At 32.0% G+C, this 27774-nt stretch overlaps 1 protein-coding gene across 1 annotated transcript in view; it reads right to left on the bottom strand.

The window, feature by feature from the left end:
* LOC127707266 (receptor-type tyrosine-protein phosphatase T-like) overlaps nucleotides 1–27489 on the bottom strand; it is a 42294-nt gene extending 14805 nt beyond the window's left edge. Inside the window, exons 1-16 of the mRNA XM_052211805.1 lie at nucleotides 27296–27489; nucleotides 24943–25167; nucleotides 22913–23119; nucleotides 20619–20798; nucleotides 13612–13812; nucleotides 12749–12886; nucleotides 12303–12440; nucleotides 11460–11603; nucleotides 9195–9329; nucleotides 8609–8746; nucleotides 8289–8394; nucleotides 7696–7745; nucleotides 5091–5386; nucleotides 2215–2302; nucleotides 1829–1896; nucleotides 1202–1238 (exon numbers count right to left, since the gene is read on the bottom strand). Coding sequence (XP_052067765.1) covers nucleotides 1202–1238; nucleotides 1829–1896; nucleotides 2215–2302; nucleotides 5091–5386; nucleotides 7696–7745; nucleotides 8289–8394; nucleotides 8609–8746; nucleotides 9195–9329; nucleotides 11460–11603; nucleotides 12303–12440; nucleotides 12749–12886; nucleotides 13612–13812; nucleotides 20619–20798; nucleotides 22913–23119; nucleotides 24943–25156 — 2140 coding nt within the window. The 5' untranslated portion in view covers nucleotides 25157–25167; nucleotides 27296–27489. The remainder of the gene's footprint in view (nucleotides 1–1201; nucleotides 1239–1828; nucleotides 1897–2214; nucleotides 2303–5090; nucleotides 5387–7695; nucleotides 7746–8288; nucleotides 8395–8608; nucleotides 8747–9194; nucleotides 9330–11459; nucleotides 11604–12302; nucleotides 12441–12748; nucleotides 12887–13611; nucleotides 13813–20618; nucleotides 20799–22912; nucleotides 23120–24942; nucleotides 25168–27295) is intronic.
* Between the last annotated feature and the right edge of the window lie 285 nt (nucleotides 27490–27774).

Raw genomic sequence — 27774 nt, 5'->3', positions numbered from 1 at the left:
ACATCCCTGCTGATGGTTTTTTCTAATTCTATATATGCATACAGTCACATCACAAACTAACCTCTAAATAAGAATAATCCAAATGTGAAATATGAAGTATGTATCCGAACTTTCAGCTTCTCGAATTAAAAGTCATTAACTGATAAAAGAAAACAATTTAGATTTACAATGTAGTTTACTGAAAAGCAATTTTACTGATTTTGAAAACTAGTATTGCAACATCTTGTTTAACACACTAGGATACATTCTTTTCACTCAGATTTTGGTGAGTAAAGGGAAAGAACCATTTTCAGAACATGAATTCGGGTAATGGTAAATGTCATCTGCATGTATGGTCATGTGATTATGATATATAATATTATAACAGACATAGAAAGAGAGTGTGTAATGACTCTTGTAGCAGATTAATTTTTTAAGCTTGATTTCATCTATTGCCATTATTCTCGGTTATACTTTTTATATTGTTTTGGAATTTAATTTGATTTTCTGGTTGCTTTGATTCGAACGCCATTGGTGTGTGCGTTTAGTAGGTTTTACAAACTTTTTGTTTTTGTTTTGTTTTCTGTATACTATTTTGACACTGTTCGTAATGACAAAAGGGATTGATACGAAAAGTAACGACTGTAATTCATATGAAATTAGGCAGTACAATTCATACCACGGCTTTGCGTCATTGCAAAAACTATAACAAATACATTTCAGCCATATACTGGCTCAATTAACGTTCCATTTATGATAATGATAGCAATTTATCAAATTGAAAATACAACTACAATTTTGAGAACGTGATTTGAATCAATTTATGATTATTATAATGACTATAAAAAAACAAGAATGTGTCCATAGTACACGGATGCCCCACTCGCACTATCATTTTCTAAAATAAAATCATATCATAGGGAACATGTGTACTAAGTTTCAAGTTGATTGGACTTCAACTTCATCAAAAATTACCTTGACCAAAAACTTTAACTTAAAACTTTAAACTGAAGCGGGACAGACGGACGGACGAACGAACGAACGAACGGACGAACGGACTGACGTCCGAACGGACGCACAGACCGAAAAACATAATGCCCCTAGGTGGGGCATAACAATTGTGATAATACTAGTCTGAAACAAAGTACAACAAAAACTGGTATCTTCCTTTATACATGTTATATGAGATAAAACCATTTTTTTGTTAATTTGATATACAAACCTTGTGTGGCAATGTACGCCTTTTCTTTATTATAGCTCTGCAATTTAGATATATTTAAATCTGTTATTGGTTCATACAGATTATTTTTAAAAAGGTAACGCTTCATATCTAATCATTTTAAGAAGGTAACGCTTCGTGACTAATTAGTTTTAAAAAGGTAACGCTTAATAAATGATTATTTAGAAAAGGTAAATATTATCATAACATAAATAATCAACATTGACAAGTCATAACATTGACAGATAAATATTACTGAACCTAAAGTACCATGATTGCTAATTTCCATATATTAGGCTTTTGGCCTATTTGTTTGGGGGGATTGGGGGTGGCCCGGGGGTAAACTTACCCAAAGCAATTGATGATGGTTTATATGAACTTCCTCTAGATACAAAAATTAATATGAACTTTACTCGGTTACAGACATGCATGATATGTTTTTTTTTTTTTTTTTTTTATTTCATTTTTAGTCTTTAATACTGTTATTTTTAATTATTTTTTATTTGTTATTGATTTTAAACTATTTAATATATATGTTTTATAAATTCAAAGGTATGTTACATGCACTTTATGTTATAACATCTACATTGTTATTCCAACCTGTATATATAGATACAATTAGGAACTTACGTCGATGTAATTTGCATTTATGTAATCCGATTTTGTATCTCCTTTCAAAACTACTCTGGAGTGGTCATCTGTAATGAAATCATGGTTTGTCGCTATGTTGATACACATTTATTTTCTAGCATAAATTATATATATTTTGTGTATGGGACCAACAATACTAATTCAATTTAAAACACAAATTATTAATTCATAATGATATGTATCAATAGAGTGTAGATGTCAAAGTTCGACCGTTTAAGCTTTCTCAAGTCTTTTTTTATTTTTCCAAGGTTACTGTTATTTAAAACCATGGATATGATTTCCAAGTACACAAATGAATAAACTACTATAAATTTGAACATGGTATTTTCCTACATTAATCTTCGTAATTAATATTTTTCACTCACATGGCCATGTCGACAAAAATCTATTTTTAGCTTTATTTTCTTCTTTTGATCCCTCAACATGAGCATGAATTAGACCTTTTGGGAACATCTGTAAAATATATTATACCCCGTTTTACTTATTAATCAAGTATATGCCAGTTTAAATGTCCCATTCTGTACGTTTTAATTATATTCTGGAGCATAACATCAATTCAATTCAATTCAATAATCGTCAAATGGTTAGGTAGGAATTAGTTATTCATTAAATTTAATAATACTATGCTGAAAAAGGTTTTATGATAAATAATACAATTAATTATCTAATTACTAACACAATTTTATATTAATAAGTATTGTAATTTTCATTGTTATTAAATAATGTAATATCAGTATCACAAACCTAATCTTGAACTCTATCCTATTTTTTGGAATTTTTTAGAAATTTACCTGTGACGTCACTTTTGTGCGTTGATCTATTCGGCTGACATACATTGGGTTGTTCTGTTGTGCTGTTTTTTATGTGCTGATCTAGGTTGTTTTACGTATTCGTTTTTATTCTGTAGTTAGTCACCACTTCGGTGTTAACATGTATATCAATTATATGGTCATTTTTATATTTTATAAATTTACTGTTTTTTCTTAATATGTTCTGTACCAAGTCAGGAAAATGGCTATTGTTATCTTATAGTTCGTTTCTGTGTGTGTTGCATTTTAGTGTTTCTGTTGTGTCTTTGTTCTAATATATTGATGTGTTTCCCTCAGATTTAGTTTGTAACCCGGATTTGTTTTTTCTCAATCGATTTATGAATTTCGAACAGCGGTATACTACTGTTGCCTTTATTTAATGATGTGTATAATGTATAACTGCGTTGTCTTGATAGGTTTAAACGAGTACTCATAACTCTAAATCCGACTGTCTCTTTTGGGGAGATTGAGATACGTTATATTCTAAGAAGCTCTCTGAGATATCTTAAAAGTATCAGTAGGTAATCTTTCCCCTACGAATATTCATATATTTTAAGCAGTTATCACAGTCGATCCTATTTAAAAATAAACCATAAGGTCTTGTGCTTGGGATACTTGTCGATACTCGATCACGTATTGTATATTATGACTATTTAAATGCGTCATATATTTATTTGGAGGACGTCATTCGAAGTATACTAAGTCATCCTAAAAATCTCCTTAAATTCGAAGTATACTAAGATATACTAGAAATGTCAGTAAATTCACAATATTGCAGCAACCATATTGGAGGCGACAACTAATAAGTATCAAACTAGTATGATTTTTTGAGGATGATGCGGCTTAGTGTAAATCAAAGATAATGTATCTCAAACAAAATAAAAAGAAACTAGTATAATATCCAAAACATTACATTTCGCTATAAAGATTAGATATTTTCACTCACACATTCCAAAAGTGTAGTTCTTTAATTTTGGCATATATGCAATTGAACTCGAATTAAAAGGATAAAACAAAACCAGTTCCCCTTAATACCTCGACTTTTACCAGAAATACGACAGGGAGGCTCCCCAAGAACAAAGGATTGCATTGAAACTTCCATACGTGAATATGAATAAAATTATGTGGGATATATCTCGAAAGACATCAATCCGATGACCACAATCATCAAAATACATTTTGAGGTTAACACAAGTTCAACACAAGCATGTTTTTAGACAATATGTCAAGCTCTAAATCGTCTCAAAGTTCATAAACTGTTGTAAAGGCAAATTACAGAAACTACGAACGATCTGCCATCAATACCAAATTCTTAAAAAAAACTGGGAACATTACTAGTACTGATATGTAGGATAATTTAATCACCACCTACTATATATGTCTCCCTGAATATATAGTCCTCCCATCCTAGAGAGTTGTGTTTACAAGGAAACATATTTCTAAACATAATAAGTTATGTCACCTTGTAAAACATTTTATTGACGCCAATAAGATTTGGCTAACTTTATGGAATACAAGTGTCATAAATAACAACGAATAATATATCAGTTTCAGTATTTGTCACCGTAGTCCTTCAACTTAAGTTACTCGTTTAAGACTTAAGATATATCATAGCTAAAAAAAGCACCTAATTTTAATTTTTAATATAATAAGGCCGGTTGAAAGTTGACCAGGAACTCCTTCCATTCTAAACATATGATTGTTGATGGTTAAATTAAGGTCGTCTAACTTCATTTAATTAATTTAAAATCAGATATATCAAAACGTTTCATACTTTATGACTTACCAACAAAATGATACAAATCAACAGAACTTGAATTGTCCTGAAACAAAGCGATTGGTGGCACATACTTACCTTTCCGGGCCTATGTTTGTATCTCCAATAAAGGAGTTTGTTCGTTTCATTTGCATGCTTTTTGTGTCATATCGCTGGTTGTGACAATTATATATAAACCAGGTATATCCTGTTATAATGAATACCCACCCATGTCGTCTTAACTACTTACACGCTGTCCCTTTAATAGGGAAGTGGGAGTAATCAATGGGAGAATAAAATTCACAAGACAAAGGAGACCGACAAGATAATTGCAAAAAACAAACGATAATTATTAGCTTACAATACACAAAATCAGAACAAAAGACTGAGCAACACGATATATCAATGCAAATTTTGAGCTGGGTATTAAATTTGCAAAAAAATCATTTTGGCCGAAATGTACGTATATGTGTATTAAGAAACACGTTGTGTACACGTTATCATTTTGTACAAATTATAATTCGTCCAAAAAACTTGTACAAATTATAACTTGTGTTTGGATTTTGTACAAATTATAATTTATCCAAAAAGTGCTGGTACAAATTACAATTTATACAAAGTTTTATATTGACTAATGGAGTCGTGAATTCAACAAGAGAACATGTGTTCTACCAACCCCATATTCATTTTCAAAGCCATTGTCTTTACGCTTTTCATTTATCACGTTTGACAGGTCCTCAATTTGAATTTTGTACTGACATATATCATCTTCCGAAATAACATTGCCATATACATTGACATTCCCCTCTTCCTCTTCATCTGGCAAATCATTAGAACTTATATCAAATGTTTGGATTTTTCCATCGTGCTTTTCTTCAAACGATAGTCGTATATTTTCTGAACTTGTAAAGTCGCCTTTCACGTTTTCATACATTACACCCTGATCTGTTGTAGCTGAACGAGTCTTTGTATCTGAAAAATGAGAAACAATATAGGAAGAAGTTTGTTTAGAGACACATTTCTTCAATCAATGAATGAAAAAGATTCTTTATAATTACATCCAAACAATATTATGTTATTTGTTCGCAGGTATTGTATTTTCGTTTAACGTCGCCGCATTCACTAATCTAATTTTTTTAAGCTTTGTAGCTCACAAATTTGTATTTACTTTTCTATGATACAAATTTTAGACTATATGTTTACTGCTTAATCATATATGTTCATAGGTATGCGAGTTGCGTACGTTCTCTAGTTTCTGTGCAAATTCATATATACCATACTGCTTATTTCCTTTTTTTTGGAAGAGAATAATGGTAGGAAAGCATAAATTCAGCTTGAAAACTTGTGTGTACTTCATTTTTTGTGCATTCGTGAATAATTCATTCCTTTAAAAAAAATCAAATAGATCTAAGAAATAACAGATTAAGAAGGACGAGGTTTCTGACTTTTTTCATTACATTGTTAATGTAAAAATTTATATTTTCACTGCAGCTATATGCAACTATTGTCTGGCAAGTTTTATAGGGGTATACGAATTCGGATCTAAAACGAGTTCGGATCTAAAACGATCAAACTAATTTTTCATGTTACATAAAAGGCAGATCGGCCATATGCTTACTTCATTTACTGACTTGTTTCGTTTGGGTAGACTTAGTAGTGTAACAGCGTTATAATACTGACAAATGCGGGTTTTTTTAAGACACACATAATTATTTTTCATTAAGTAAACGTGCGTAAAATATATTTCGATATTTATCTTTAAGATATGCATGTTTCAAGGAAGCAAACGCATGACCTGTAAAGTCTGAGGAATTTTATCCCATAATAGTATATAAAAATTGTACCTTGCACAAAGAAAATTGTTTGAATGATAATCAAATAACTTAACCTCCAACCTTTCAAATATGAACTTTTTGTTTGATTGATAAATCTAAAATAACATGAACTCGTCGAATGTCCCATGTGAAGGTCAAATAAATTACCATACACGTGTTTTTAGGAAGAATTTTTATATAACCAGATTTCTACTAACAACTTTTGGATTTAAATGATATAAATTTATATCAAAGGCTATTTGACAGAATATGAGATTTCCTAAAAAGGTGATGGTCTTAAAAGATACATTTGTTGGCCCCTGAAATTGTAAAAATACTAAAATTATTCAAGCCTTACTAAACATTGTATTTTTTTATAAATGAATATGACAATTTAGTGAAGAAAGGTCATTTAGGATTCCATGAACATGTAGAAATTGACATATTTGGCCTAAAAATCGAAATTTTGCCCATAATCTGGAAAACCAAATAGATATGAATTTTTGAATAACTGGTCAATTATTCAGTAAGGGATTTCGTGAACAAAAATTTAAGAAGACCTTAACCAAGTTCTTTCATCAGTTCATAGATACTAAGATTTGGTTTGGAAATTTTGCTGTACCTTAGTTTGGTTTTATGGTGTGCTGTTACACCATTGTTCAAGGTTTGGGAGGGGAACATTCTGTATGTGCCTGTCTCAAGTCAAGAGCCTGTAGTTCAGTGGTTGTCGTTGATTCATATCTGTCATATTTGTTTTTCGTAAATTGTTTTGTTATAAATTAAGCTGGTAGTTTTCTCGTTAATTTGTTTCACAGTTTTCATGTCGGGCCTTTCATAGCCAACTATATTGTATGGGTTCTTTTCTCATTGTTGAAGACCGTACGGTGACCTGTAATTGATAACATCCACTTCATTTTATCTCTGATGGATAGCTGTCTCACATGTCATTATACCACATCTCCTTGTTTTCATAATGAGCAAAAGCCTCACCCGAAAAAATCATTTAGTCACATGATCACATCCACATCTTCCGTCTTATGTTTTTATTTAGTTTTTTTTGTGGACTTGTTTGTCTCTTCGCCAGCTTCGTTTTTGCCACTATTCCACTTAATCTTGGTTTTTAAATGACCCCTTAGTCTATTTCATCAATCATATATTAATGACACGATCTTATGATGTGGCTTTTTGTCATTTTGCACACAATGCAATAATGATGAAGCTCTACTGCATAAATAGAAATTGCTGTTTGACATGCTGATGTATTACATGTATGAAGAGCTGCCGATTGTCATAATGTAATCGGTTGAATAATAATAAATTTGATTACAGAACTTAAAAGACCAAACAGTGGTCTTATCATACATTTTCATCTCAACCATTGGGTATTAAGTATAAGAATATATTCTATCTTATCTATATTATATCGATGAAAGACATCAAAAAGATAAAAAAAAAATAGGTACTCACTTTCTCTCATAGTTGGATGATTTCTGTGTTTTTGCAATCTAAAGAACCGTCTGTAATATACAAAAGAAAATTGATTTTAATTTCTTGTATAGGCATTAAATAGCATTGGTTGACTAATTTTCTGTTATTCAATGTTCACAAAATGTGAAAATCATTCGAAACATTAAGACTGTTCTACAGCGGTATACTACTGTTGCCTTTTTCTATCCTTATGAAAAGTTGCCCATTGGCTTTTTTTTTTTACTTTTGGAATTTTGTGTTTCAAAGCTAAAACACGTCACAATGAATGGAAACGAAACGCGTGTCAGTCGTACTAAATTATAAGACTGATCACTTTAATGACTTTTTGTATAATCATGTATAATGTTTACATAAAAATACAGTGATACCTTGATTATGTGCGAACAATAAAAATAAATGGATAAGATGGCAGAGTAGTATGGGCAAAAATATGGGGATTTTAATTTAGAGATGCGCTGACATAATAAGTGTATGCTCCCATGTTTTCGTGAATCCCCCTTTGAAATATATGTATTGTCTATCAATTATGAGAATATTATTCTTAGAGGAAAACTACTGAAACTAATAAGTACCTGTAAACGATAAAACATATAATTGCAAGAATCACCACAAATATTGCAGCACAAATTCCTCCTATAACGATTGTAACAGGTCCTTGTTCTTCTAACGGCTGAAAGTCTATAAATATAACAGTACGTAAATAACAAATTATATTGCCTCATGATTTCGTTTGCCAACTAATTTAATATTTCTTTCAAAACTAATTTCAATGTTAATAATAATGCTGATTTATACTAAAAAAAATACTGATTTGTACTTATAAATTATTTACAAAACAAGTATACAATAAATACGCATATATCAACTATTTTAACATCATCTCTGTAATTACCAGCTTCCTTGCAATGTGGACCACTTAACTTCTCAATACAACCATAAGTACAATTGCCTTCATATATTTCACATGACGTGTTAAAGCAGTTGCTACAGTAACCGATACAATTGTACCCGTAATATCCTTCGCTGCATTCTGAAAAAATCATAAACAGAAGAATATGTTTTAAATTAACTGAGTAGTACATGTGAACAGAAATTCATATATTTAACCCAAATTATTTTCTGGAATGAATCAAATCATTTAAAGTCTCCTTCAACGACTTTTCACTTCCATACATAATTCGATTCATGATAATATATAAATGATTTTGTTCATTCCAACACATACATAGCGGCAATATAGGAATGTCAAGGATGTTAATGTTAACGCTACGGTCACAGAATAACCGCGCTCTTTCGATTATAGTTACAGCCTCATTTCCTTTAATACAATATGATTCCTACGTACTGTTTGCAATGCGTGTTGTCTTTATTTTTGTAAATTGTGTATCAACAAATTACAGGTTGACCTATCTAGTTTCAGAATATCTACGAAGTTTTGAAAGCACTAAAAAAGAAGTATTATACTGTCTTTGACAAACCTTTATTACAAGATTCACCAAACCATCCTTTGTTACATTTCCCGTCAGGACACAATCCAGTAGATTTATTACAAGGCTCAGAGAGACAGTTGCATTTTTTGGCACAGTTTTCACCATAGAACCAGTAATCACATGCTGGAAGTTATATAGAAGGTATTGGAGTTTAAACACATTTTGGAGCTATTGTTAAATTGATCTTTTTGTTAACATATTGAATGTTTTATTAATACTAGGTAATATAAGAGCTACAATATGAATAAGAATATATATTTAAATGTCACAAAGTACAGAAATGCTGACATGGCACAGGGATTACACTTGTGTACATTGCACATGCAGCTTGTTCTTTAATCTTAAACCATTGTGGTGACGTCAGCCTATTCATTTACCGTGGATTCTTTTTCTAGAATCAACGCTTCCTAAATCTGCCGCTGAAATGGACTCACCAAATTATATTCAATTGTTTCCTTTGTGTGTCTAATTTCATTAAGTTTGAATTGGCTAATTTACTGATTTCTGTTCACTAATGGAATTAATTTAAAAACTTACCTTTAATTTTTGTAATGTGTATATGCCTTCACTGGGAATCGAACCCTTCCTTGAAATCTGTTAAGAATGACTGACATCAACACATTGACGAAACCTCTCGGCTACCAATGGGTTACAACTTAGATGTCTATTTTATATATATAAACGTACATCGGACACACAGGGGTTGTGCCTTTATATATACACAATGGGCAGTCGTATAGTATAAGTTGGTAGCCGCGAGGTTAGCATGCTTAAAATCAACGAGTTAAAAGATAGGGATTTGTCGGTTAAGGTTCGAATCCCTGTTTTATCTCTGTTGTCCCAATTCTGTTTTTTTTTTCTAATTTTGCATATTATAGTGGATATTTTTGTGATAATAGAGAGTTTTACCGTTTATTTTTTGGATGATTATTGGCTATTTCACATGTTTGAAACAAAAATGATTACATTCTATTTGTCAATTTTTGTTGTATAAATATAGTATGATTTCATCTGTTTTACTACATAATTTTACAAATGTTTGTTCGCAAATTCCTATGCGAGAAAATCGTGATATGCCTAGAGTGCTAGAAATTTCGGTAACATACTTATTATATATACTTTATCTATGCTCTTTGGTCGGGTTTTTGTCTCTTTGACACATTCCCCATTTCCATTCTCAATTTTATAAGAAATAAGTTCGAACATGTCTTATTTTGTAAAAACAGATAATATTCAGATGCCTGATGATATAAAGATCTTTAAAGGTAGAAGTGTTATATTTGTATTTTGTTAACCAATTAGTTGTGATCTGAGATTTATCAATGCATCGTTGGACACGATAACATGGTTGTTTAAACTCTCTTACAATACCTTCTAATTAAGAAAGGCTTTAATTTTGAAAAGAAATTAACACAATAGTTTAAGTTATAGATACAATGGATAGGCGTAGATTCATGAAAAACAAACCATTCGCCCTCCGGGCTCATGGTTTCTTTTTCAAGAATCCACGCTTATCCATTGTATCTATATAACTTAACAACAGGTGGACAAACTAAGAAATGGCCATACACAGTATTGTTTCTATTGTTAATTCATTATTGATTTCAAAACAAAAACAAAAAACATAAAATTTACTTTTGATAGTACTTACGGCAAACACATGTATTTTTTTTTTATTTATAAAATACATCAATCTAGAGAACACACTATAAATACTAGCTACTAGCTATAGCAATTAATAAATTAAATGAGTAATAACCGAACAAATTAACATTTCATTGTATTGTCCCAAAATAAAGTTTAGAATCTGGGTTTTTTCCTAGTTAAAACGCATATCTAAGATAGCAGTAGCTATTTTTTCACATTTTGTTCACACAGCACCCTTTTTCTTAAAATATATATACAATTTTTGAAATCCAAATATTAAACATGGATTTATACGTTCAGCTATCATCTTACATCAACTTTGCTATACGGAAATGAAACCTTTATTCAAACATTCAAACTAAAAATTGCTGAGCAGATAATACTCTCGTGGAAGAATAATGATCACCATTACGTTGTTTATAAATATTGATATCCGTTCAAATATTCTCAAACCTTCAGTCTAGAAATACCACAATTGGTCTCTTGCGTTTAAATAGAAGATAAACAATTATGAAAAAAAAATTACAATTATCTTAAACATTCCATCAAATATTTATGAAACTTGAAATTGTTTTTGGAACAGAAGACTTATTTCAAAATACATACATTGATTACATTTTGGGTGATTTATATACCCTGGTTTACATTTGTTTCCGACATTGCAGAAGCCGTCAAAACGGTCACAATTGTTCGATATGCATCCATCACATGACTGTGAGCAATTTCTTCCAAAATATCCATGACTGCATTCTAAAATGTTAATGCATAATTGTTTGAACATTTCAATTCAATATTATAATTATTGATGATGATGATGATGATGATGATGATGATGATGATGATGATGATGATGATGATGATGATGATGATGATGATGATGATGATGATGATGATGATGACGATGATGATGGTGATGGTGATGATGATGATGATGATGATGATGATGATGATGATGATGATGATGATGATGATGATGATGATGATGATGATGATGATGATGATGATGGTGATGATGATGATGATGATGATGATGATGATGATGATGATGATGATGATAATTGATGGTGACAATGACGAGGATGACGGAGACGACGGTGACGATGAAGACGATGATGACGATGACGATGAAGACGATGATGTTGACGATGACGATGATGACGACGACGCTGACGATAATGACGATGATGACAATGATGATGATGACGATGATGGTGATGATGATGATGCATTTTTAGTTAATCCAAAACATTATGTTGGTTGAATAATACATACATATATGAACATAAAGTTATGACTTCTAGTGATAGGAATTAAATAATGTATATACAATTATGATTTTACTGTGATGTCTAACGTTTTATATTTTTTTTTTAAACATTTGGTCTCGATTAAATATTAGGATGATGCTTGCACTTTGTTATACCTACAATACAACAATACGTATCTTACCATCAAAGCAGTTATTATCTTTCCATCCTTTTTGACATCCTCCATTACATTCTCCCGTCACATGGTCACAAGGAGGCAAGAAACAGTGCGATGAACATGCGTGGATACATTGTTTTCCAAACCAACCTTCATAACAGGCTAAAACAAAATTAATCAATGATTGGCACCCAAATTACTCGTAAACTGACTACAAAATTTCCTTCCGCTATCTCTTTTTCGAAAAACTAACAATGAAGTGTGTTCTTAAAAGACTACACGAGTTTTTTGGCGACGAGTTTTTTGGCGAGTTACATCAGATTGTTTTTATCATCAAACCCATTTAACATTTTCTATTTTTTATATGTTGTCTTTATATCAGTTATTTGTATAAAGTAAATGATTAAAACATTTCTAAAAATAGGTGTATAGCTCAAGTATTTATTGTCTGATCCATATAATACGCTTACGTTCGTTGCACCTTTCACCAAACCAGCCATCAACACAACCATGTGTGCAGTTTCCATTAACTAAATTACAAGATCCTATTATGCAGTTTTCTGAACAGTTCATTTCACAGTTCACTCCATATTTTCCAAAAGGACAACCTACATAAGGAATTTGAAAAAAAGCACTTGTTATAATGAGAATTTTAGTAATTTAGAAGTAGACACACTTCTCTGATCTAATAATACATTAAATGATAACAACAATAAATGCTCTGAACTGCTGAATACAATTAAGTATGAACTGATCAAGAATGCAGTTAATACTAAACTAAGATAGGGAACTACCATTTAACTTGAAAGAAGAGAAGGGGGTTCTTGTATTTGGTTTTAATCCTGAATATATTGGTTGTACCATCAACATAATCAAATAATGTATTTGTTATTTTTGCGCGATATGTGAATATATTTTAAGAACTTTAGATTCAATGAACAAATCTGGATTAGACATGTGTTTTTCTTTCTCCCTGAATAAAATATTTGTTCTTCAAATTTTTAACCGGCAAATAACCATAACCCACACTCACCCTTGAGGTTTTTGGACTGTTGTTAGTTTCTTCTCTTGCATTCTATTCATAGCTATTGAAAATTATGATTAATATCTTTGACATTTTAAAAAGCCTTTGATATTTCATTCCTTTTATAGGTCTCCTAAAATATTAACGCTAGGAATGCATTTTTATCAGGCAAAATTTTACTTATAGTTACTTTTTTAAGCTTAGTGTTGGTAGTGTAGTCTCAATGTTTACCGCAATTATGGCTACCCAACTAAGCGTTTGAACAGTCAAATTACCTAGGATTAATAAAGATATGTGACAAGTACTTACCACCAATTTCTATTTCACACAAATCGACTTCGGAATTTCCACTTATAGTAGGTGGTACATAGATAACATATCTGCATACAGCAGATACATGAATATCTTCCGTCGGACGAAGGCCGTGGTATAATACTTTCGCGTCTGTCCAGTCGTCACTTGTGTTTGTACAATATACTGAATAACTGCCAGCATTCAATTGTGCAGACCCTGTGTTCATAAAGTTAATACATATCAATTAAATGTAGTTTATTCTAAAATATCAAATAAACTTTAACATGTTTAACATGTAATTCACAAAACCACTAAGGTCATTTTTGAAAAATACATACAGCCATTTAGGAAAAGAAATAAACGTTTTTGATATATATACATATATATATATACCAAAAAAGTGAAAAGTATATTTTTAACAAATCGCATTTGACTAGCAGGTCGAACAACTGATGTTCTTAAACCCTGCCGACTGTCATGGGCGATTGCCAAATAAACGGATCACAAGATGTAACAAAATAGATCTTATTATTAATATAGTACCAAACAGAAAACAATAAACTTGCGGAAAAGATGGTATACCGCAAACATAAGGTGAAAAAATTTGTACACCATATCCGAATTTCGACAGTTAATGCACCTCATGTTTGTGGTATACCATCTTCTCCGCAAGTTTATTGTTTTCTGTTTGGTATTAAATTAATAATTGAGATCCATGTTACATCTCGTGATCATTTAGTTGGCAATCGTCAATGGCAGTCAGCAAGATTAAGAACATCAGTTGTTCGACCTGTTAGTCGAATGCGATTTGTTAAAATATACTCTTTACTTTTTTGGTCTTTTAGAAAATGTTGTTTGTGCTATATTTAGACCCCTCTACCAAGAAATTTGATTTACATGCACACGTATAAAAATTGCAGTTTTTATCCAACGCAATCATAGGTTTGAACGTTGTTTTCAATTTAGACTTGTTTATAATATTTTTACGTTTGGGCGTATATTATATTTTCCTTCAGGTTTTTATGATCCGTTCATCCTATTTCGACTCTTTAAAATTCAAGAGTCTATCCTAAATTGAGGTAAATTATATGGCCTTCCAAATACCGTTTCGATCCCTAACATCACTGAAGACACATTAATTGTCGAAATCCGGATTTGGTGCACAAATTTGTTCACCTCATGTTTGCGGTATACCATAGTTTCCGCAAGTTTATTGTTTTCTGTTTGGTAATATATTAATAATAAGATCTATTTTGTTACATCTTGTGATCTGTTTATTTGGCAATCGCCAATGGCAGTCAGCAGGGTTTAAAAACATCAGTTGTTCGACCTGCTAGTCAAATGCGTTTTGTTAAAATATACTTTTTCACTCATTTGGTCTTTTGGAAAATGTTGTTTGTGCTTTATTCAGACCCCTCTACAAAGAATTTTGTTTTGCATGCACACGTATAAAAATTGCGGTTTTTATCCAACGCAATCATAGGTTTGAACGTTGTTTTCAATTTAGACTTGTTTATATTTTTTCCTTTGGGCTTGTATTATATTTGCCTTCGGGTTTATATGATCCGTTCATCCTATTTTGACTCTTTCAAATTTCAAGAGTCTATTTCAAATTGAGGTAAATTATATGGCCTTCCAAATACCGTTTCGATTCGTAACATCACTGAAGAGACATTAACTGTCGAAATCCGGATATGGTGTGCAAATTTTTTCACCTCATGTTTGCGGTATACCATCTTTTCCGCAAGTTTATTGTTTTCTGTTTGGTAATATATTAATAATAAGATCTATTTTGTTACATCTTGTGATCCGTTTATTTGGCAATGGCCAATGGCAGTCAGCAGGGTTTAAGAATATCAGTTGTTCGACCTGCTAGTCAAATGCGTTTTGTTAAAGTATACTTTTTCACTCATTTGGTCTTTTGGAAAATGTTGTTTGTGCTGTATTTAGACCCCTCTTCCAAGAAATTTGTTTTGCATGCACACGTATAAAAATTGCGGTTTTAATCCAACGCAATCATAGGTTTGAACGTTGTTTTCAATTTAGACTTGTTTATATTTTTTCGTTTGGGCTTGTATTATATTTGCCTTCGGGTTTATATGATCCGTTCATCCTATTTTGGCTCTTTCAAATTTCAAGAGTCTATCCTTAATTGAGGTAAATTATATGGCCTTCCAAATACCGTTTCGATTCCTAACATCACTGAAGAGACATTAACTGTCGAAATCCGGATATGGTGTACACATGTTTTCACTTCATGTTTGCGGTATACCATCTTTTCCGCAAGTTTATTGTTTTCTGTTTGGTAATATGTTAATAATCAGATCTATTTTGTTACATCTTGTGATCCGTTTATTTGGCAATCGCCAATGGCAGTCAGCAGGGTTTAAGAACATCAGTTGTTCGACCTGCTAGTCAAATGCGTTTTGTGAAAATATACTTTTTCACTTTTTGGTCTTTTGAAAAATGTTGTTTGTGCTGTATTCAGAGCCCTCTACAAAGAAATTTGTTTTGCATGCACACGTATAAAAATTGCGGTTTTTATCCAACGCAATCATAGGTTTGAACGTTGTTTTCAATTTAGACTTGTTTATATTTTTTCCTTTGGGCTTGTATTATATTTGCGTTCGGGTTTATATGATCCGTTCATCCTATTTTGACTCTTTCAAATTTCAAGAGTCTATCCTAAATTGTGGTAAATTATATGGCCTTCCAAATACCGTTTCGATTCCTAACATCACTGAAGAGACATTAACTGTCGAAATCCGGATATGGTGTACAAATTTTTTCACCTCATGTTTGCGATATACCATCTTTTCCGCAAGTTTATTGTTTTCTGTTTGGTAATATATTAATAATAAGATCTATTTTGTTACATCTTGTGATCTGTTTATTTGGCAATCGCCAATGGCAGTCAGCAGGGTTTAAAAACATCAGTTGTTCGACCTGCTAGTCAAATGCGTTTTGTTAAAATATACTTTTTCACTCATTTGGTCTTTTGGAAAATGTTGTTTGTGCTTTATTCAGACCCCTCTACAAAGAATTTTGTTTTGCATGCACACGTATAAAAATTGCGGTTTTTATCCAACGCAATCATAGGTTTGAACGTTGTTTTCAATTTAGACTTGTTTATATTTTTTCCTTTGGGCTTGTATTATATTTGCCTTCGGGTTTATATGATCCGTTCATCCTATTTTGACTCTTTCAAATTTCAAGAGTCTATTTCAAATTGAGGTAAATTATATGGCCTTCCAAATACCGTTTCGATTCGTAACATCACTGAAGAGACATTAACTGTCGAAATCCGGATATGGTGTGCAAATTTTTTCACCTCATGTTTGCGGTATACCATCTTTTCCGCAAGTTTATTGTTTTCTGTTTGGTAATATATTAATAATAAGATCTATTTTGTTACATCTTGTGATCCGTTTATTTGGCAATGGCCAATGGCAGTCAGCAGGGTTTAAGAATATCAGTTGTTCGACCTGCTAGTCAAATGCGTTTTGTTAAAGTATACTTTTTCACTCATTTGGTCTTTTGGAAAATGTTGTTTGTGCTGTATTTAGACCCCTCTTCCAAGAAATTTGTTTTGCATGCACACGTATAAAAATTGCGGTTTTAATCCAACGCAATCATAGGTTTGAACGTTGTTTTCAATTTAGACTTGTTTATATTTTTTCGTTTGGGCTTGTATTATATTTGCCTTCGGGTTTATATGATCCGTTCATCCTATTTTGGCTCTTTCAAATTTCAAGAGTCTATCCTTAATTGAGGTAAATTATATGGCCTTCCAAATACCGTTTCGATTCCTAACATCACTGAAGAGACATTAACTGTCGAAATCCGGATATGGTGTACACATGTTTTCACTTCATGTTTGCGGTATACCATCTTTTCCGCAAGTTTATTGTTTTCTGTTTGGTAATATGTTAATAATCAGATCTATTTTGTTACATCTTGTGATCCGTTTATTTGGCAATCGCCAATGGCAGTCAGCAGGGTTTAAGAACATCAGTTGTTCGACCTGCTAGTCAAATGCGTTTTGTGAAAATATACTTTTTCACTTTTTGGTCTTTTGAAAAATGTTGTTTGTGCTGTATTCAGAGCCCTCTACAAAGAAATTTGTTTTGCATGCACACGTATAAAAATTGCGGTTTTTATCCAACGCAATCATAGGTTTGAACGTTGTTTTCAATTTAGACTTGTTTATATTTTTTCCTTTGGGCTTGTATTATATTTGCGTTCGGGTTTATATGATCCGTTCATCCTATTTTGACTCTTTCAAATTTCAAGAGTCTATCCTAAATTGTGGTAAATTATATGGCCTTCCAAATACCGTTTCGATTCCTAACATCACTGAAGAGACATTAACTGTCGAAATCCGGATATGGTGTACAAATTTTTTCACCTCATGTTTGCGATATACCATCTTTTCCGCAAGTTTATTGTTTTCTGTTTGGTAATATATTAATAATAAGATCTATTTTGTTACATCTCGTGAACCGTTTATTTGGCAATCGCCAATGGCAGTCAGCAGGGTTTAAGAACATCAGTTGTTCGAACTGCTAGTCAAATGCGTTTTGTTAAAATATACTTTTTCACTTTTTTGGTCTTTTGGAAAATGTTGTTTGTGCTGTATTTAGACCCCTCTACCAAGAAATTTGTTTTGCATGCACACGTATAAAAATTGCGGTTTTTATCCAACGCAATCATAGGTTTGAACGTTGTTTTCAATTTAGACTTGTTTATATTTTTTCGTTTGGGCTTGTTTATATTTGCCTTCGGGTTTATATGATCCGTTCATCCTATTTCGACTCTTTCAAAATTCAAGAGTCTATCCTAAATTGAGGTAAATTATATGGCCTTCCAAATACCGTTTCGATTCCTAACATCACTGAAGAGACATTAATTGTCGAAATCCGGATATGGTGTACAAATTTTTGCACCTCATGTTTGCGGTATACCATCTTTTCCGCAGGTTTATTGTTTTCTGTTTGGTAATAAATTATTATAAGATCCATTTTGTTACATCTGGTGATCCGTTTATTTGGCAATCGCCAATGGCAGTCAGCAGGGTTTAAGAACATCAGTTGTTCGACCTGCTAGTCAAATGCGTTTTGTTAAAATATACTTTTTCACTTTTTTGGTCTTTTGAAAATGTTGTTTGTGCTGTATTTAGACCCCTCTACCAAGAAATTTGTTTTGCATGCACACGTATAAAAATTGCGGTTTTTATCCAACGCAATCATAGGTTTGAACGTTGTTTTCAATTTAGACTTGTTTATATTTTTTTCGTTTGGGCTTGTATTATATTTGCCTTCGGGTTTATATGATCCGTTCATCCTATTTCGACTCTTTCAAAATTCAAGAGTCTATCCTAAATTGAGGTAAATTATATGGCCTTCCAAATACCGTTTCGATTCCTAACATCACTGAAGAGACATTAATTGTCGAAATCCGGATATGGTGTACAAATTTTTGCACCTCATGTTTGCGGTATACCATCTTTTCCGCAGGTTTATTGTTATCTGTTTGGTAATAAATTATTATAAGATCCATTTTGTTACATCTGGTGATCCGTTTATTTGGCAATCGCCAATGGCAGTCAGCAGGGTTTAAGAACATCAGTTGTTCGACCTGCTAGTCAAATGCGTTTTGTTAAAATATACTTTTTCACTTGTTTGGTCTTTTATATATATATATATATATGAAGTATTATATTTTATCTTCATCATGTTCATCAGGAACATTTAAGCAAAACTATTTTACAGCCAAAGATGTATAAGGACCGAAACAGTTGAAGAGCTATCTGACGAAAAAGGACCTAGAAATTATAGAAATATCTATTTTCGGTCAACTTTGAATGAGGGCGTTTAAACCTTTTAAATAAATAATAATTTATAAACCGACAAATCGTTATTTTAAAAAATATCAATAAAAGGATATTTTTTCACATGTACTGGTTGTTGAATTTGGTAATATTTCTAAATTAAGAGATTACCAATAATTCAGTTTGTTTCCTTACCATCGTATATATGTGTCACCAACGAGTTGTAATAGGTCTAACGCAACGTGTGTCATTAGTGGAGCGAGAACTGTTGATCCTTCCAGAAAACTTTATTTTAACCCGGATCTTCGTGGGGTAGATTTGCTGAATCTTTCTGTTTTTGTGTCTTTTGTTTTGCGGTCTAGTTTGTACGTTTTTAATTGTGCCTTTTTAAATACATCCAAAGATGCATTACGTCACCAGTGTCTGGCCAGAAAGTTGATGAATCAGGGTTATGTCAAAGAACGTCTTTAATTTTTCTAATAAAAATCATCGGAAGATACCAAGACCTAGTTGATAAATATTTCGTATCAACTTCACAAAAAATACATGATGGTCTTGAAGTATAGATACTAGGAACTGACGTTGTTTATCATCTTAATAACGTGTTATAGTTTTCTTTTATTTGTCTTTGTAAATTATTAACCTTTCCTGCCTAGTTCAAGTTTGGTAATATCTTGTTGGCGTGACTGGGGACTTATGCATCCCACCAATGTGTTCGTGTGATGTGGTCATTTTTTTTTTTTGTATTCTTGTCATTCAGTTTTGCTCAAGTGCTTTGTCTATTTGCCATTTTGGTTTTCTTTATTGACATATTTGTTTCTTTTTATAGTGATTAAGATTATAACACAATGTTGACTGCTGTACCTCTATTTTTGACATTTGTACCTATTATGTCTGTTTGTTTTGTTTGTTGTCAATATAATGGAATTTTATGCGACTGTCATACCAGTGAGAGGTTTAGCTAGCTATGAACCAGGTTTAATCCATCATTTTCTACATAAGGAAATGCATGTACCTAGTCAGGAATATGGCAGTTGCTTTCAATTCGTTTGATGTGTTTGCGCTTTTGATTTTGCCATTTGATAAGGGACTTTCCGATTTGAATTTTCCTTGGAGTTCGGTCTTTTGCTATTTTACTGTTTACATGTTTTCTAAAGAAAATCATAAATATGAGAAAGAAACTGTTACTCACCATTTAAAGTCAGATAAATCATGGTTATGATACTCGTAAACCCAGTGTCAACCTGGAGATATGAGTGAGGTCCAGATGTCCTTGAACAACTACCCGTCCGGTTTCCATCGATGGACAGATATGCTGGATGACTTTTGCTCGGAGGATTTTTAGTCGCCGTTCCATTAGAAGCAATATTATCTGTTAAGCGTATGTAAAAAATGATTAATAATGATTGAGCTTTATTTAAAAAAATTTAAGCGTTCACGCCATATCTGAATTACTTGATTTTCCTTGTTTCTTATAGTCGCTTTTACTTTTGACAACAACATGCTAATACATTAAACCTAACAATGTATTAGACCGAAATGATGGAAACATTTCATTAAGAAGAAATGACACTCTACCTGGTCACATTATTCGAAATCTGAGCTGACCAGTTTTTGCTCTTGCTCGTCAATGCCACCGGGCTTAGTGGCAAAACATTAGAATAGCAATTTTAATTTGTTTGGTTTAATCAAGACGGGGATCGAACCCATGAACTTAAGTGGGTTTTTTTTCTTCATTTTGTTCATTTCGGGAAACATAAATTATTTTAAATACTAAAACTGATAATTCTACATTGAAAATAAAGCTTTTGAAAATCCTTTGCGAATAAGAAAAAAAAACTTCCCTGACCCTAAATCACATCTCATTTAAACTGCTATAACAGAATTACGTGGTAGAATGACTGGAGTCGACACTATATACGATTTATGGTCACATCACAAATTGATTGACCGACACGATGAATCTCAAATCACTATCGACATGTTTTCGCGGTCTTAGATCTTTTGATACCATTATAGTCTTCTAATCTGTAATTGCTCCAATTATGTCCTATTCCGGCCGGTTGTCAAATTTTAAATGAGTTTGAATTCGCATGTTGGGTAATGCATACATAGCAAGAGAAGCTCGCCCTGTTGACTGAACCGGTCTTTCTTCTTTTGGAGTTAATGTGATTCCCATAGTTTCTATTTGTCAACCTTGATTAGTCTCTTTTGAACCAATTGACCAGCAGTAAACTACTTTCGCCTTAATCTTAATAGTACTGAAATACACCAGGAATGATAATTTAATTTGTATGTTTATTTTCGAACTTCGCATTGTCGATGTTGTAAACTGTTGAAGTTTATGGAGTAATGAATTAGGTCATGAATGTTTGAAGTATAAATATTTTTGATATGTTCGTTTGTATTTTTCCGTTTTTCAAGGAATTAATGTTGTTAGTCTGAATTCGATCTTGTTTTCATATTAAAAAAGAGTAGTAGGTATTTCTTAGAGTTTGTGTGTGTCCATTCTTGTTTATAATAAGGTATATGATGTTAATATGTATTTATGTTTGATATGTTGTTTGGCTGAGTCATTATATTTGTCCAGAAACAACACGACTGAATGAGAAACTGTACTATTAATGACGTCTTTACTACTAATCCGTTAGATGTGTACTAATTGATATTGAAGTTTATTCATTAGATGAAATTGGCTTTAACCTATGTTTCAGTAATTGCAGTTACTCTTATATCGATACTAAGTGTTTTTGTAACGTTGTTGTTTAAGTTGTGTTTCGTGCTTATCTGATGACTCAAGTCCTTTCCCACTGAAATTAAGTGTTTGCTTTTATGTTGTTCTGTTAAATCATTGTCATAGGTTACAGAGTGTATTGAGCGCTAACAAACATGTTTAACTCTGTCCCATTTGTTATGCTTGTCCCATTTGATGTGCCTGTAATAAAGTGAATGTCGTTGCTTGTTGTTAACGATATTTGTTTTTCGTTTATTGTAATAAGCATTCATCAGGCCATTGGTTTTCTCTTATGAATTGTTTCACTTTCTCCAGGGCCTTTCATATCCTCCTAAACCGTATTTATTTTGTGTTTGCGGTTACCTCTAGTTGTATACATTAGTCTGTAATGGATAGTTGTCCCGTTTGCAATTTCAACATCTTTTCTATATATATCTATTCATATACATCCGAATCGGATAACTGGAGTGGTATCCGGAATTTTTTTTTTTTTTTTTCATTTCCTTATTAAGACTAAATGATAAAAATTGAGAAAAGCAAAGTAAAGTGTGCATGATATCTTCCAGAAACCAAGTGATACTGATCAAATGTAATCAATTTGTATTTGACAAATCGACACAAGTTTCCCCATCTAGTGTTACAAAAAGTCTCATGTATCTTGTAACTTTACATAATCATAATGTATTGGATATTTTTTTTTCAATTTACCGATTTGACAGTTTCTAGTTTATTGACTGAGATAAATTACTCACAATAACTGTTATTACAGTTCTGTCCAACAAGTCCAGTTTTACACCCATCTGTGCAAATGCCGGTGTTCTTATCACACTTGGAATAAAGACAGTTAGGAGATTCACATCCCCAAATACAAGAACCATTTCTAGGGTAACAGTGGTGGTCTATACAGTAAGCTGGACATGCATTTGTACAATCTACACCCCATGTTCCTTTCCAGCATCCTACAAGGAAAAAGTACATAACATAGACTTCTACAATCCGGCAGTAAAACCGAGGCAAAAGAGGGTGTCCGTTTGGTTTTACAAGATGTATAAATACACGGCCACGTCCGATTAGAAAAGGAACGTTGGTTCAAATAGAGAGTGCCACATTGCAATTAAAATAAAACTTGCAGCTGCACTGTAGAATTCTGGCTTTATCCAGCGTGTCCTGTTTTCAACATTTACGCCAGTTAACCTGCTTTATTAAACTTCCTATTTAATTGATACTTATTTGAATTCGTTATTATATGCCTGGGATATTTGTACATAAACTTAAAGCAACAAACAACCAATAAATCAACCTAGTAACATTAGTTCAAATACCACTGTGACTTCATCATGTTCATAAACATGTCAAAACAGCCGCACAGTTATTCATTCAAACGGACTCCACCCCCTATGTTTTATATATTACAGGCATCTTTTTTTATAATTCAGTCATTCTTTAACTGTTTTTATATAATATGACTTAAACACTTAGTCATTTTGTAAAATGCCTGAAATTTCTAAACAAAATTCTAGAAATTGCCTGACAAATTTAGTACTGTATAGAAAAAAGTAACCAATTACAAACACGATAAAAAAAAACACTGACAATAATATCTTAAAAAAAAACAATTAAAAAAAGTTCAGATTATATTCTCCCACAAGAGGTAGAGTTTTGGAGTGGTTATAGTTTAAGTATCTATCAGTGCTTTTTGTACTTTTCCTTTCTTATATTCAGTGTGGGACAACTTTGAGTATCTACAACTCTGTATTTCAAGGTATCTTTTAATAATTTGATCATCCCTTCAAGATTTCTGGCACAAGGACGAAATTCTCATAAAACAGATCAAAGATTTATAAACTAATAAATAGAAAAAAACTAGATTCCAAGAAAACGTGTGTTACATGTATATGGAGCTGATAGAAATATGAAGAAAAAAAAATATTTTGAAAAATCTTGATTGGAACAAAAGAATAGGATGTTAGAAAAATTCGTACAATATGTGTTCGACTTGTGAAAAGTACATACATGAGCAAATATATCTGCCTGATATTTTTTGTTTGTGTTTTGTGTTCAAGTGGAAAACTAATCAGAAAACAAACGACGTGCTAATAATCTGAAAGTTTTACTAATTTTGAATATTTTTTGTTTGTAGTGAAATATACAGTTGCAGACGAACTTCACTCTACATTTAGTTGGGTCAACTTTGATGTTTATTGTTTATTTGTTCTCATCCTGAATATGCATGATATATTTGCCACTGGGCGTTAGGCAAACATCAATGAAATAGTGTGATGATTATATCTGGTGATGTTCCAGGTGTAACGAAATTTGCCAGTAATGGTCGTGGTAAGACAAGATGTAACTCAAAATATCTGTGCAAAAAATAGGAGAATGTGTAACAATCCCTGGCATTAAAACTTTAAATGTTGTAACAGATATTTATCAAGTTTAATGCTTTTTTAGTTGTAAATAATTCGTGGGACCTGTATTTGCGCTAATTTGAATTTTGACAGGTATTACTTTTGCACGAACAAAGTGGTGCATTGTATTACATTATTATGAAAGAAAAAACTGTCCTGTTTGATACTTCAAATGGCTCAGGTTTTGTGATAATTTCAAATTGTATGCGTTACAAATGTCCGTGAAAACAGTCATTATATAAAATGCCATAATCTGACAGGCGTTTTAGAAAACACATCAATTGTTTAGTCACTTTATATAATGCCTCAATTTGGAAAATTCTTGTAAAATACATTGTATACTAGATAAAAAAAAAATACAAAATACTACTAACCATATATTGCTATATAGCATAATTCTACGAAAGCACCTTCGCCATTTGGAGCAGACTTTCTTCTATTGAAGAAATAAACATTTTTCGTGAGTTTATTGCAATTGATATCCTGGGTAACGTCAGGATCGCCAGGTATTCCTAGATCTGTGTAACAAAGGAAGGCATCCTTGGCGCCAACGGTAGCATTGGATAGATACAAACGAAATTTATTCATACGGTTGGCTTCTGTAAAAGAAATCAAATAAATTCATAGAACAAATCCAAGACTGAATGCACGAACTAGAAAGATAGGTTCAGTTGATAAATGTAGTACTATTAAATTGTAAATACATTATTGATTGCATGCAATAAAAAGTTATACTTTATTTCCCGTCGCAACTGTTTAAATGTATAAAATATGACTTTTGTCGCGGATGTATTTCTTAACGTAATCTTTTTTTTTTTTAGTATTAATTAGGCACCAATTATTCTTTTGTTGAAGAAGTAGAGAGAATGTTTTTTTTTCTCTTATCGAAAGCTAACTATTATTTTAATACATGTAACATACAAGAAGAAGCTTTTATTTTGTGTGTAAAACTCAATGGCGAATTTAATTTATTTTCTAAATTTCCATGAAAACGAATTATTTGTTTCACTTCCTTTCTAAGCTTAGACAAATAACTCGCTTTCAAGAAATTTATTCGAAGAAGAGCATGCCTCCTTCAATTTGTCAGTTACTTAGATTGACGGACATCATGTACGTTCAGTTACACTGACCTTTTTTTTCATTTTTAGAAATTTATCGTTTTGTGCGATATCAGCGAATTCACAAAAGACATTGACATTGGAAGAAAAGATCCTTAACTTGTTTTCAATAAGCATTTTACTTCAATTAGAACATCAATATTTATTGGACAATTAAGTTTGTCTTCAGCAGAACATGTTTTTAAACAGGCTGAAGATAAATAACAAAACAAAATTAAGATAAAAAAGGGGAAATGGGCAATTCAGTCAGAACCTGGCTGTTCATCTTTCAGTTAAATATAACCCTTGGAAATCTAAATTAGAAATTAATCAACTCAGGGTTAACATTGTGTTGTTCTTTTTAACCCTTGGTTACGTAACTCCTGGTTAAAGTTTAGTGAATGTTCATTTCTTTTCAAAATAAAAAAATATCAAGATTTTTCTCCGGTCTTACAAAAACTGTTTGGTCAATGAATATGATTTCTTGTTAAAACAGTACGTTTTTCAGCGTCTAAGTTCATCAAATTAAATAGTACAACAACAACGCAGACGTGGTCATCTTTTGTTTGAAAAGAAGCGTTGCGTGGTAGTAGAATTGTACTTGACTATACTTAATTACATTATCTTACTAAAACTGGTTTAATTTTGCTGCATCAATTTGTTAATTGACTGCATAGAAGAAGACAGGGTTAAAAAAAAAGTATCAATTTGAAAATGTCTGTTATATACACTGTGTTAACGTTAACCTCGATGCAAAAAAGAGGAAGGACTGTAAATATAGAATAACCATACATTTATATTGTCTCGAAATATAAATTTTATTTGTACAAGGCTTAGAAACAGGTAGAAAGCGAGGCAACTCCTATAACTGTTCCAAATAAAATATTTAGGGTATAAATAATCATTTTTTTATTTGAAGCGGACGACGTAAAATTTCCGCGAACCTGTATTGTTAATTGACTTCATAAATAAAACTCTACGGAAACGCATTGTCAACGTCATAAACAAAGCGATACACGGTCAATTTGACTGCGCAAATAGCACAGCTGCAGTATATACAAAGAATAACCATACATTGTCTCAAAATATAAATTTTATTTGTACTCGGCTCAAAACAGGATAGAAATGCTCGACAAAGTCTCGCATTCTACCTGTTTCTAATAAAATTGAGAATGGAAATGGGGAATGTGTCAAAGAGACAACAACCCGACATAGAAGCCTTGTACAAATAAAATTTATATTTCGAGGCAATGTATAGTTATTCTATATGTATCAAACTTTGTGACCTTTCAAAGCTTGTTGTGAACAGGGATTCGAATTTTAAGAATGTATTCCTTGGGTAATAGGATGAACGACAGAAAAAAAATCTAAGGCTAAATTTCAACCAAGGTTTATGTATGATGTTTAACCCTTGGCTAAAATTTAACCAAGAGATGAACAACCGGGTCTAAGAAGTATTCATTGAATATACTTACATTTTCAGCTAAGGGTAACAGTAAGTCTGTTTTTAATTTGTTGGCCATATACATGATTATATATTTTTTTGGCTGAAGAAGCCGACGCCATTAAAAAATAATGCAAATGAGACAATTAACTCTATGATATCCTGGAAGAAAATATCGACACTTACTGTCCCCTCGATAATATATTTCAATATTTGTCACATAGGCTAGTTTTGGTAGAAGTAATCCCCACAATGCTGTCGTTTTCCACGCATCTGTAGATGAGCACCCATCATTCCATTCATTATTTGCTGGTCCATTAATAGCCAAATAAGCACCGAAATCTTGGTATGTTGAACTTTGATTCGCTATTCCTTCTACAGCAAGGTTTTCTGAAAATTATAACGATGCAAAATATATTTCCCCTTCATTTAAACGTACCATTAGAGATTCCCAATGAATTAATATTACTCAATGTATCAATCAATCTGATCGTAGCTTGACCCAATGCATATATTGATTAGGTGTTGCTTGTATAACGTCCAGTAGCAAGTATTCCATGCATATTTAAAACGCACGTAATGCATTGAAGCATGGTTACCAAGAGCATAGATTGAATGAATTTGTTTTGTTGATATAATACATCGTTTGCTAGTAAAGATTATTT

Source organism: Mytilus californianus, unplaced genomic scaffold (genome assembly GCF_021869535.1).
Source record: "Mytilus californianus isolate M0D057914Y unplaced genomic scaffold, xbMytCali1.0.p SCAF_61, whole genome shotgun sequence".
Classification (NCBI taxonomy): Eukaryota; Metazoa; Mollusca; class Bivalvia; order Mytilida; family Mytilidae; genus Mytilus; species Mytilus californianus.
The sequence above is the reverse complement of the archived record's forward strand: the minus strand, read 5'-3'. Positions and strand labels throughout refer to the sequence as shown.